Below are 13,022 nucleotides of genomic sequence, written 5' to 3'. Positions count from 1 at the left end.
GAGCCTGGAGCCTGCTTCTGATTCCGTGCCTCCCTCTCTCTCTGCTCCTCCCCTGCTTGCACTCTGTCTCTGTCTCTCTCTCAAAAGTAAATAAACATTAAAGAAAAGTAAAATGCTTAAGGCTTTTTTTTTCTCCCCCAAATGGCAATACTAAATGTTTACCTACTCTGGAATGCAGTTGTATTAAGTGCAAAACAGTCATGCTGAACTAATCTAAAGGGGAAAAATATTAAGCCATAAAAGGTACTATCAGACTTTCAGGATTATAAAATGCACAAGTGTTAACCACACGACGGGCACGTTGAGAGAGAGAAGGACAAGAATTCAAACTGGTCAGTTTGCTCGCTCATTCCTGTTCCATTAAAACAATTTGAGACATTGACTTTGGAAGGGTGAAGGTGAGGGTATATTCCAGATGTTTAATCTTGTGGAATAAAGGGAAGAATTAATGTGGCTCGGCTAGACTTCTTCTGCCCCAGGGAACAGCAGCACTATTCTCTGCACGCACATTCACCGGGGGTCTATCACTCTGCCTCCGGGGGACACCATGTTCTCACACTTCATACTGGCGGCCTTTAAAAACCCTTTAAACATGATATAACAGTTGCTCAAAATTGGTGTCTTTAATAAGAGGCAACTAGGAAAAATGAATTTGCCACAAATCAATATTGGCCCTCTTGCTGACAATTTAAAAGACTGCTTTTATACACTTAACAGCATGGAGATCTTCACAGACAGCTTTCCTTCAGGACAGAAGGAACACAGAGGGTCCAAAAGAAGCTTCCATGAGGAATAATTTAATATTAAAATGATTAACGTTACAGCTTTCTCCCCAACGGCCCCCCCCCGCAACATTTACAAAAGAAAAATGAGAACGCTTGAAAAACTGGAAATAACTCCAAATTACATACATTTCGAGTAAATTTCACACTAGCAAAAAGTATGGAAGGGGCTGTTCCAAGAGATGTAAAAGTAAAAATCAATAATTAATGCTTTGCATTTAAGAGCCTGTAATTTTAAAGCTGCTTTTATATCCATTATTTCATTTATGTAATCTGGAATTACAGTTTTTATCTTGGTGCCATTTTTTTTTAAAGACCTGTCACAATTTTGATCCTTAAAGGTGAAGGAGTGTCTAGATTTCTGCTTGTTTCTTCAGTTTTGGGTCAGGGGGGTCAGCTTAATCTTTGCCGTTAAATACAGGAGACCTTTCTAGTGAGCATCCCTGATGGAGGAAGATGCGTGTTCTTCTAATTGTGATGTAGGAAACTTTCCAGGAGAATCTGAGACCCTGGTCTATGGACGAATACCATGCCAGCATAGGGACCTCCAATGACTCCACAGCTCAGGTGTTAGGGCACTGGTCTGGTCCATGGGGCCTCCCCAGCCCGGTTCTAGCTGAGGCTGCAAATGCAGATTCCGATTCTCGAGGTGGTGGGGGCCCGAGCCTCTGCATTTCTAACCGGCTCGCAGGTGATGCTGACTCGGCAGGGGTTCAGATCGCACAGCAGGTGGCCGGGCTGACCCCACAAATACAGTTGTGGGGCGCACTGGCCTGGGGCCCCGGCCTTTCCCTACCCGGATGAAGGATGACCAGACTGTCATAACCCAGAGAGGAGCCAGACTTGCCCAGAGCTGGGGGGAGGGTCTGCCTCCATCACCTGGGGCTCCCCACGCTGCCCGGCTGACCTCCAGGCTGGTGAAAGTGGCTTCGGGAGACCACGCAGAGAACCAGCCACTCGACCCTGCAGTTTGGAGGACACGGGGGCCGTGGGCCTGAGGTGGGTGCTGGCAGGCACTGACTGCCTAATGGCTCTGCTGGGAGGGGACGTACCTGTCGGGGCCCCAGCCTGTGTTTCTCAAGCACCAGCCTGCTTGTCAAGAAAGAGATGCCTGCTTGGAGTCGTCTAGAGAGGCTTGTTTTAAAGCACTGTCTGTGGTGACTGGGGCTGAGGGAGAATTACAAGTGACTGTCCCAAGGGGAGCTCATGTCATTTCTCAGGGAGGCAGTGCACAAGAGTGCTGAGGTGCTCCCCTGGGCTCCAACAGCCTTTCAACGCCTGCAGCCCTTCCAGAGAGACCCTGTGCCGGACCGCACAGGTGCTGCTCGGACAGAAGAGCAGCCCTGTCCCCTCACTCTTCCCTCTCTGTCGCCAGCCCCAAGGGTCCACACACACCTGCCCAGACAGGCTGAGAGCCACGCCCACACCCCACCTGTGGGGCCTGAGCTGGCCAAGAGGGATGGTTTCACCTGGAAGGGAATTCTGAGCTTCGAACGTTACTTGGACTCGACCTGCCAAACTCTGATAGTTCAGGGCACCAGCGTGTGGCAGGGCTTTTTCTCATCAGAAAATGATGGGACCCCTTGGAGATTTCAAGCAGGGGCTCCATGGACAGAGGCTCGGACAGAATAAAACCAGTTTCGGACTGAGTTATGCTTGTGCTGGACATTTCCAAAGATAGCAGACAGCCAAGCTTATGTCAGCAGGTCCACCAAAAGCTAGCATGTCATTTCTCCTTCTTCAGCCTTTCTTTAAATATTTATTCATGATATATAGTATAATATAATCATTAAGCAAATTAAAAACTAGTATCTAGTAAGTACATATGCTTTATGGGAAGCATAGTGAAGATTTTTCCAATGTACCCATTTTCAATGGTCACTTGGGTTTTTATAGGAAAAAAATCTTTTAAGTTTTTAAAATTAAATTTATTTATTTGTTTTGAGGGAGAGGGAGAGAGAGCGAGCACAAGAGGGGGGCAGAGAGCAGGAGAGACAGAATTCCAAGCAGACTCTGAACCGTCAGCGCAGAGCTTGAACTCACGAACTCATGAGATCACAACCTGGGCCAAGATCACAAGTTGGATGCTCAACCCAGTAGGCCACCCAAGCGCCCCTATAGGTACAAAATTCTACATGGAATCTCCCCTACAGCTAAAACGATGCTGTCTGCCATCAAAGGTAACACTCCAATATCCTTGTCACTTCCTAAAGGAAGCTAAGTGTCAGGGATTTCACCAAGGCATATGTAGAATTATGTAAAATGTGGTTTGGTGAATTTGTCTGTTCTGGCCCTCCAAACTCCAGCAGCATATACCAGTGGTGCTGACGGAAATGAGCTAGGACTCTGCCTCATATCTGCGCCTAAGTGCCACACGGGGGATCCCAGTGTGGATTCAAAGGTACATCTTCCTGTCCTGTGCTTTTTGAACAGATCAACAAGCATGAATATTTGCCAGGGGGCGGACATGTAAATTGCAAGAAATGAACACTCTCTCTTCCAAATTCCGATCGAGGTGAAAATTTGCTGTAAGATTTCAGATGAAATGACCACCACATAAAGTATGTGCAGTGCATACAAGTGCTGGTAGAGAGCTGCCTGAGCCTGACTGTTTGCCCGGCTCCTCGAAACTGCCCACGCACAGTGTCACGGAAGGGGCCCGCTACCGTGTGGATCCCACCGACGTTTAACTCGAGGCACACTAAGTGATTTTGTATTTCACGACTCAAAGACATTCAGAAAGGTTAGTGTGTAATTGTTACCTTTTTGGCAGGTTATAATTTTCCTCTGCAGCTGTAGGCACAAATCATTGAGCTGGCCGGCGTGCCAGTATTTTAGAAACACTTTTCGGACTCCCATCTGAAACACAAACAGCAGGGAGACATTAAACAGCATGAAGATGCCAAAAATAATGATGGAAAACAGTCAGGCAAGAGATTTTTCCAGGAGAGGATTAGAAGGAACAAAGCTAACAAAATTAATGCCAGTACATCTTCCTTAATTTTTTTTTTAATGCGATTGCATTCACTCGCAATCCCAAAGGTTTTATTCTAATAAGTGTGTTTGCTGTGTGCACACAGGGTCGCTAATGTTTCCCAATGGCCGCACACTGGAGTTGGGACGGCTGCCCCACGCGGTGCCTGTGAGAAACACTGGCCTTAGTTCCAGCAGGAGAGAAGACCGTTCCTGTCAATGGTCGATGAACGCTCAGATCACAGAGTCAGAGCCTTGTCCTCCCTTTACGATTATTTTCCTTTTTCAACTCAAAGCAGGTTGAGTCCATGAAAAAGGAAAACAATAAAACAAAAAGACCACAACAAAACAAAACAAACCCAAAAAACAAACAAAAAAACCCAAAACCCCGTAACACTGACATACAGAATTGTTGCCACTCTTTGTTTCCATCACCCCCTATGTGATTATAAAGTGGATGTGTAGATGACCATGGTTGTAGAGATGTAGCACAAAGGTAAAAGTCTCCACAAAGCCATCAATTGGCAAGGATCTTCTAGGTGATCGTGTGAACAGTAACACAACGAACACTTCTCGCCAGAGCTTTGAAAAAGTGTGTCGCCAAATCGGCTTCTACAAAAGCCTTAGCGGTCTGCAAGCTGGTCTGGATGCGCTGCGATGGAGGAAGTCAGCTGTCAGAGAAAAGTCTTTAAAACCACAGAACAATCAACCACATCCATCCATTTTTAAAGACATCTTCTTGTGTGTTGTGCGTGTTTTCTACAAATTCGCAGAATTGCGGTAGGTGTGAGGAATCCCTTCACGACGTAAATTCCCACAGCCTCTTAGGGGAAGCAGGCGTGAATAATTGCAGAAGAGCCCAGTAAGGGCTAACATGAAACACCGCAGAAGCTTGGAGGGGATCTTCTGCTAGATTAAGACAAAAACACCGCTTAGGCAAACCTTGTGATATGTTCATAATCACATTCTCAGCACTGGAGACAAACACCAGCGCGATGAGAAGATTAACACGTGTGCTCCCAAGCATGAGCTGGGGACATTAAAATGCTAACACCCTCCAGCCCCAGCATACATCACAATGACACCCGAGGCTTGCACGTATGCACACACCATTAGGTACTGGAAGGGTTTATAGGTCAGACTTGTCTCCAGAACGCTTGGCCAGAGGTGGTTTGCGAAGCTTTTCATATGGAAACGGAGTTATTCCAAACAGATGTTGTCACCCGCCCCCTCCCCCCATCCTTCCATCTAGCTGTCCCCTTCGCCATGATCTGTTGTCTTAATGAAACACGCAGTTGTGCAAGAGATTGGGGCCTGAATCTTGCATTGTGGCGGTCAGGGGGGTTATCAGATCAATGGGGAAAGTTCTCAACTACTGTCTGGTTTCAGAGGCTTCTGGTTGACTGGGTGCTATTCTTTGTTTAGTTTTCTTTTAGTTGGTTGAAATCTGAGACAGTCACCTGGGTGGGGAGCTACAGAGAATTGTTACTTCCCCCCCTCCCCCCCCATTGTATTGCCATTCTCTCTCCCTAGTTATTTTCCATAATTCATCATCTTTTTTTTTCCCCCTTCCCAACTGCTGACTTATTTTGGCAGTCAAGAGGAAAAGCAGTTGGTACTGTCTGTGGGCACTGCGGAACAAATCTGTGAGACAGGCACTGGGAAGGAGGGAGTATGGCAGCTTTCCGTTCAGCGCTGACTGCGGTATGCAACTCATTGTGGGAAACTTCATCCCAAAGGCAAAATTCATGCAAACCTGGGTCCCCGAATGAAACTCCAAAAGACCGATAGCCTGCAATACTACGCAATGGGGGAGGGGGAGTCAGTAATGATCACCGGGGGAACTAATTTATGGTGGGGGGGGGGGGTTCAACATGGGCAAAAGACCTACGGAATGGAATTAAGAGAACTGGATTCCACTCTTTTAACTAAAAGGAGACCCTGGCTGGACAGGAAGGGAGTTGGGCGGGATGACAAAGATCTCTTATAGTGACATTTCTAACAGCCATTCAAAACACCAAAGGAGGTTTATTTTAAGATTTCTGCTAGATTGGAGGGGGGGCAAAGGAGGATGGTCTCCTCAAAGGGCTCACAGAGAAGCTTTTGGGGAAGATCAGAAGTAAGAAAAAATGACAGAGTTGTGTCCCAAGGACACCAAAGAGGAAGAAGTGATCAAGATGGCATTAGGTGGGATTCAATGAGAACCAAGTTATCTAAGCCATGTAGTCCTGAAGGATGGGCAGGTACTCTCCAGGGTGTCTAGGGATAGTGGGAGAAGATGAATGTGGGACAGAAAAAACAGCTGTTCCTTTCCTGTGAACAGCAAGGGTCAGAAAATATCTTGGGGTACAGCTGCATTTATGGTGATAAGGGAAGAGGCCATGCATTGTAAACAGTGGCCACCTCATGAAGAGTCTTCCAGGGAAAATTGGACATTTTCCTAGGAACAGTGAGGATGCATTGGGAGATTTACAGAGGTTCCTAGCTAAATTTCATAAAAATATATATTTTAAATTTTTAAAAAATGTTTTTATTTATTTTTGAGACAGAGAAAGACAGAGCATGAGCAGGGGAGGGACAGAGAGAGAGGGAGACACAGAATCCGAAGCAGGCTCCAGGCTCTGAACTGTTAGCACAGAGCCCGATGCGGGGCTCGAACTCATGGACTGTGAGATCATGACCTGAGTTGAAGTTGGATGCTTAACCGACTGAGCCACCCAGGTGCCCCTCATAAAAATAATTTTTCAGATTGTATTAGAAATTTATAAAGTTCCTTCTTAAAACTGTCTGGAGAATGGGTTGTCAGACTTGGCTTTGGGAGGTCCCTGGTGAAGCGGGGCAATATAAGGTCATCAACAATTTGGATTTGTTGTGGGTCTGTTGGCCAACTCTTACTTATCCTTCACGACTGAAATCAAACCCCACCTCCATTTTGATATCCATGCATCCACTTCTGGTAGGGCTTTGATGACTTCCATTTGCATTCCCATAATATCCTACCGATGATTCTTTGTTTCTCTTATTATATTGCATTGCATATTTGCCATTATGCACATATATTTAATCTCCTGAAGAATATGAAGATATATTCTTGAACTTCACAAGTGGTAAGGATGTGGGGAGGGTTAGATTCAGATTAGAAACAGAACATAAGGAATTGTGAAGTCTTGGTATAAGATGAGTCATAGCAATGGATGATAATGTCTTCAAGGATGAAAATAAGGTATGATGGACAATGAAGGCAGAAGCCGACCCAAAGTTATTGAGTAAGCTGGAGATAAGTCATGGAAGCCAGTAGGTGACAGAACACATGATGGGGGGGGGGGATAAAAGGAAAAAGAAAAGTGGGGTGAAAGCAGTCCACAAATGGTGTAGATGTAAGACAGAAGGTTGGGGAGCAATGAGTCAGCTGGCCCCGTTCCTCCACTGAGACAAAGGAAGTGAAAAAAAACTGAATCCTTGTAACAGAGTATTTTCAGGAATGTCCAGGTGTCAGTTCACACAAGGAGGCTAAATTAGAAGAGGAGTAAATATGGATGCGGTAGGCTTTTCTCTCAATGTATTAGAGATGCCCCAGGACCCGACAGTGGCTAGTTAAAGAGGGGTCTGAGTGCTTCACATGGCAGATCTGCATGTCTCCAGGCAGAACAAAAGGAGTCCTTGTTGAGATCCACGGATTGGGATGATGGCAAGGGAGGAACTGGGCGGGAATGCGAGCACGGGGCATGTGAGAGGAGCAATGCTAGACAGACAGATGCTCCTCTGGGAGCCAGAAGGACAGTCCAGCCCCCAAAGCTCCTGGTGAGTGGGTATAGTTATGCCCATGAAAATTCTCCAGAGGTAGAGCCAAGGGCTTTGTAAGTGAGGGAAGCTTCTGTGCTTTCGGTTCAGTGGGAGGAGGCGAGGACGGAAGGCTGAATTCACATCACAAGTATCCCGCTAAGGCAGAGCTGAAGACTTGTGAACGTGGCTGTGTACTGTGCTACCATCACATTTAGATGGGCTAGAAATTTCTTCTTTCAGCTGTTTGGGTACACTTTACACATATCCAATGGGACCACCTGCCCACCCGCCCTTCCTTCCTTCCTTTCCTTCCTTCCTTCCTTGTCCTTCCCTCCTTCCTTCCCTTCTTTCCTTCTTTCTTTCTTCCCTTCCTCCCATCCTTTCTTTTTTCCTTTCTTTCTTTTTTCCTATATATATATTTTTTACCATGTAATTTATTTGTGGTTTGGCATTATTTAGAGACACTCGTTGGTATTTTAGTATTTGTTTGAATTTGCTGGTCTTTTAGAGATATCACGTTTATAGTAAATGCCTCTTCTCTCCTTAAAGAATGAAATTAGCCATTTAGTAGTATTTTGGATTTCTTTGTCAGAAACTGTTTTGAATAACACATTTTAGTATTAAGTCATCTGCTATCGCTGATGCTAAGAATTAGTAGGACATACATCTAGGATTCCTTTTTTTTTTTTTTTTTTTTAATCAGGAGAATCTAGACAAGATCACAGGAGTTCTAAACCTTCATTGTCTATTAATGGTGTTGACTAGGAGAAAAGCGTTGGTCTTTTTTATTTTTTCTATGGAATAAGTTCACGTAAAGTTACTCTGTGATCAGCGCATTTGTGTGCTATACCAAATCCAACAAATTAGGCTTCGTTTGAATGCAACCAAATGTCCAGATCACCTACATTTTTAATTTTGGTTACATTCTCTTAAAAGAAGGTGTTTCTTAGAGAACCAGAGAAACAGAGAGGTTAAAACATTCTCCTACAGAGCCCTTTCCCTGTGTGCTCCCCAGACGCAGACTGTTCTGATCTGAGATTAAAATGTTAATGTCATTCTGACTCCTGTAAAAGTAAACCATCTGTGAATTATAGTCATTGCTATTTTTATTAGAAAACCATTAGGTTTTTTCTTTTTCTTTTTGAAGTGACAGATTTTCAAAGATTAAGCACAATTGTCATTGATGACTTCAAAAGCTTCAATTACTGTTACCGTTCTCAGGGAGTTTTTAGAGGTGTTGGCTGTGGGAGCTCAGACAGCTGCTGGAATGGCATTTCCATGGAGTGTGGGTGGCCTTGAGGCTGCACAGAGAGAGGTCAAGGGAACCTCTGAGGATGGCCTTCCCCCTTTTCTCCTTGTCCTCCTTCTCCTCGTCACTGAATGTTGCCTCCTAGCACAGAGGTGCGGGAAAGCAGAGAGGAGCCAAGCTTGGTGGCAGAGGCTGCCCTCCAGTGTAGTAGAGGGACAGGCACCCACGGTTTCCATGGCAACCCTGCATCCTACTGGCCTTGCCCTTTTAGGAATGTCCCGCATTCACTGACTGGGAGACCCACTGGCAAAACTATCTTCAGAGCGATCTTTCTACACATCAAGCTCATGTTACATTCATGCTTATAATTACTTAAGAGTAGGTCATGATTTTCAGGATAATATTCAAACTCTCGAAATGTTTATTAAACTTCTCATAGTATGGCTTTACTCAACGCATTCAGATTTGTCTACTCTCAAACTACATCCTGTTGCTTGCTGTTTCAAAACGGGAACGTGTTTTTCTGCTCTGGTTTCACGTATATGATTTCTTTTTCCTTCAACGAGTTTCTCTAAAGCGTCTACTGGATAAGCCCCTATTCATCCTTTAAAACACAGATGACTTGGTGAACTCTAAATTTGGTGTGTCCCTTACAACAATGAACTCATTCTAACAGCGATCCACATCACTAATGCACCTTGTATACATCTCTGTAATACTACCGAGTTCCTGTTTTTGTCATTATTTGTATACCTGTCTGAATATTCCACATGACTGTGAGATATGGGTGGGCTAGGATAATGTTGGAAAAATATAAAGGTCATGAGTTACATCTATTAAGGTGAAAGAGATAAAAGTAAATGGAATACGAAAATGAAGAAAGTAGAATTTCAAGAGTGATTTTAATGGACACTAACTGTAACATGAACTCAGATATTAAAAATATAGTTCATTTAAAATATGTTTAAAAAAACCTAAGTCCATTTAAACTATTTAAATGCATTCATTTTGTAAAAATGCATCTAATGCAAAGAGCAAGACACAAAGACGCTACCTTGCACATTTCTGGTGCCACCACATTTCTCATAGATGATTATCTCAAACCGAAATCTAGATTTTATCTCATAATTCTAGATTCAGTAGTAGTTTATAAATAAATAGTAGGTCAGGGCTCGCGGGTGGCTCAGTTGGTTAAACATCCCACTTCGTCTCAGGTCATGATCTTGCAGTTCGTGAGTTTGAGCCCCGTGTTGAGCTCTGTGCTGACAGCCCAGAGCCTGGAGCCTGCTTCGGATTCTCTGTCTCCCTCGCTCTGCCCCTCCCCCGCTCACCCTCTGTCTCTCTCTCAAAAATAAAATGAAACATTAAAAAAAATTAAATAAATAAATAAAGTAGCTGTTTATCAATAGAGAATTAATTATTTCCCTGCCTTCTGGCCACCTTCCTGTCTCCAATTTATTAATCTTCCAGAAGCCTTCAATGACTCCATATTGCCTAGAAACTAAAATGCCTATCTTTGGGTTTGGCATTCAAAGTCCTCCATAATATGATATTTGTTCATCTCTGAAGAGCTCACACTTTTTACTCTTCTACAACAGATGTTACTGACAGTTATTTTAACTTCTCACACACTCTGTGAGAGCAGAAATCCAACGGGAGACTTCTGTAGACACTATCAAGGGCCAATAGCATTCTTATGCTTGGAATTTGTATTGAGTAATGTTACTACTGCTGTCAGCATTATGGTAGACATTGTCCCTCTACATCTATGTCTATAATTCTTGAAATAGCTTTATTAATAATTACCATAAATTATGTTTTAATAATAGTTTATGTGAATGCTTATTTTTTTGCTACAAACATGCTTTATTTTCATTATTACTGACAAAGGATTAATCCTTAAAAATTTTAATCTCCCTTACTTTAAAAGCATTAGCATTATTCTAATAAATATTTGTCCCATTTAAAGACAAGACATATAATGTTATAGTTGCATCAACAGTGGTCATCTTTCACTGTGATATTAGCATTCCGAAAAAAAAAATGCCTGGTATCTCTCCAAGTGCCTACCAAGTAGGTCTGTTCCCAGACTTAAAACGGGTTTCTAGACAGCATGATGAACACCACACTCTTCCCTTTATGTGTTTTGATGTCTGCATCACTCTCCCATCAGCCTGGTTTTCCTTCCTGCCGATCTGAGGATGTCATTGTGTTCCTCTAAAACACACTTCTTCCTACTTTTACCATGCAAAGCACTTTCTGTGCCTACCACGTAATCCCTTTCAAACAGAAACAGCTTCAAACTCCAACACTTCCACATGCACACCATGACCAGTCCTGCACACATTCGTGGTTCTGTGTCATTTTCACATACTCTCAGGCACATGGTATCTTGTAGCTTTCCCAATTTTTCTTTCTCTTATTTATTCATCCGTCCTCCCAAGTGTCTGTCCTCCCCATCTATTTAATCATTTATTCATCCATCCCTAACTCCATCACCCATCCACACATCCATCCGTCCCTCCATCCAATCACCCACCCACTTATCTATCCCTCTGTTCATCCATCCAGCCACCCATCTATCCATCTATCCACCCATCCACCCATGCATCCATCCATCTACCCATCCATCCATCCATCCATCCATCCATCCACCCATCCATCCCTCCACTCACCTACCCATCTATCCTTCCTTCCTTCCATCCATCCATTCATCCATCCATCCATCCATCCACCCACCCATCTATCCTTCCTTCCTTCCTTCCTTCCTTCCTTCCTTCCTTCCTTCCATTCATCCACCTATCCTTCCATCCATCCATCCATCCATCCACCCACCCATCCATCTGTCCATCCGAACATTTGCCAGGGGCTTTCCCGGTACCAGTCACCTTGCCAGGCTCCAGGACCACAAGGACAAATAGAATATAATCTATCCTTTCAAGAAGTTCAGTAAAACAACCATTTAACTAAAATTCATCTTCTCCGGGCTAAATTCACACATTTCCCTGATTTGCTTCTTGGATTCATTATATTTATAAGGATGGGCATTATTTTATGTGTGTATATTTTATTATTAATATTTCAGTATTTTACATTTTTCATGGTAGCTTTGAACAACTACCAAATGGAAATATTCTAATGTTCAGCCTGGCTCTGAATGTATTTTTAAACATCCTCAGAGGATACATTTATACTAAAATACAAGTTCTCTTTGTTATAAATAGACTATTCTTGAAGTTTAACTTCAACACAGAGAAGATAATTACAGCCACACACATCTAACAGAGTACTGTATCTTCTGGTATTTGAGGAAGGTGGTTTGGCTCGAATTACACATAATTACAGGCTAAGAAAATTAATTACTCTCACCTAGAACAGTATGACCTGTACAGCAAGCAGTGATGAATAAAAACTACTATTTTGAGCTTCCTGGTGAATAACTTACTATGCGATCCTGTATATTATTTCATTACAGAAAGCATGTCGACGTGGTCAAGAGCACTTACAAAAATAAACCTCTTCGTCTCAAAGTCACACATGGTGAAAAGCAAACCAAAGCCAAACCCAAACAAAGCAGACCAGCTTCAAAAGCAGAGAGGAAAGTGCATCGGATAAGTTAATGTATTCATTTCAAGAGCGCCGCCGGTCTTCCTTTGTAACAAGATGGCCTCAAGAACATCACTAGGAATTACCTGCCTCATGGAACATACACGTTATAAACGATTAAGAGCAGCAAATACAGTCACAGCCCATCATGCCGCCTGCGGCACAGACGCCCTGGCAGGAGCCTCCGCCACCAGTGTCCAACAAGGCACTGCCCTTTGCATCTTCTGATGCTTGCTTTACTTCCAAAAAACAGGAACCCTCCCGGTCCTTCATCGCGGGCACCGGCTCTTATCTTGCTCATCCTTAAGAGTGCTTTTAGATATAATAAAAAATACACAGCTTTCCTAATTGTCCCAAAAACGTGTTCTGTGGTTGTGTTCATGGGTTCTTTGAGATTCACCTGCATGTATTCTTTCAGCCCTTGGAGGGCCACGTGCTTCCATCGTTCAGAGCTCCACACGTATTTTGTGCAGCAAATTCACGCTTGTTAGAGATGCCGGTTTGAAAAGAGATCTCGCTCTTCAAGTGATTTAACGGGCCTATCTGTGGAAGGTCACCGTGAGTCCTCTCCCACCCCTTCTCCGCTCTTTGTCTCGCCCACCACAGCTCCATGTGCACGGGCTATGACA

General features: G+C 43.7%; 1 protein-coding gene across 3 annotated transcripts in view; it reads right to left on the bottom strand.

The window, feature by feature from the left end:
- Positions 1–13,022, bottom strand: part of MYO16 (myosin XVI) — a 607,799-nt gene that overhangs the window by 81,542 nt on the left and 513,235 nt on the right. For all 3 annotated transcript variants that reach the window (XM_045481946.1, XM_045481930.1, XM_045481937.1), the window contains exon 29: positions 3,545–3,641. In XM_045481946.1, coding sequence (XP_045337902.1) covers positions 3,545–3,641 — 97 coding nt within the window. The remainder of the gene's footprint in view (positions 1–3,544; positions 3,642–13,022) is intronic.

This window comes from Leopardus geoffroyi, chromosome A1, assembly GCF_018350155.1.
Source record: "Leopardus geoffroyi isolate Oge1 chromosome A1, O.geoffroyi_Oge1_pat1.0, whole genome shotgun sequence".
Lineage (NCBI taxonomy): Eukaryota > Metazoa > Chordata > Mammalia > Carnivora > Felidae > Leopardus > Leopardus geoffroyi.
The sequence above is the reverse complement of the archived record's forward strand: the minus strand, read 5'-3'. Positions and strand labels throughout refer to the sequence as shown.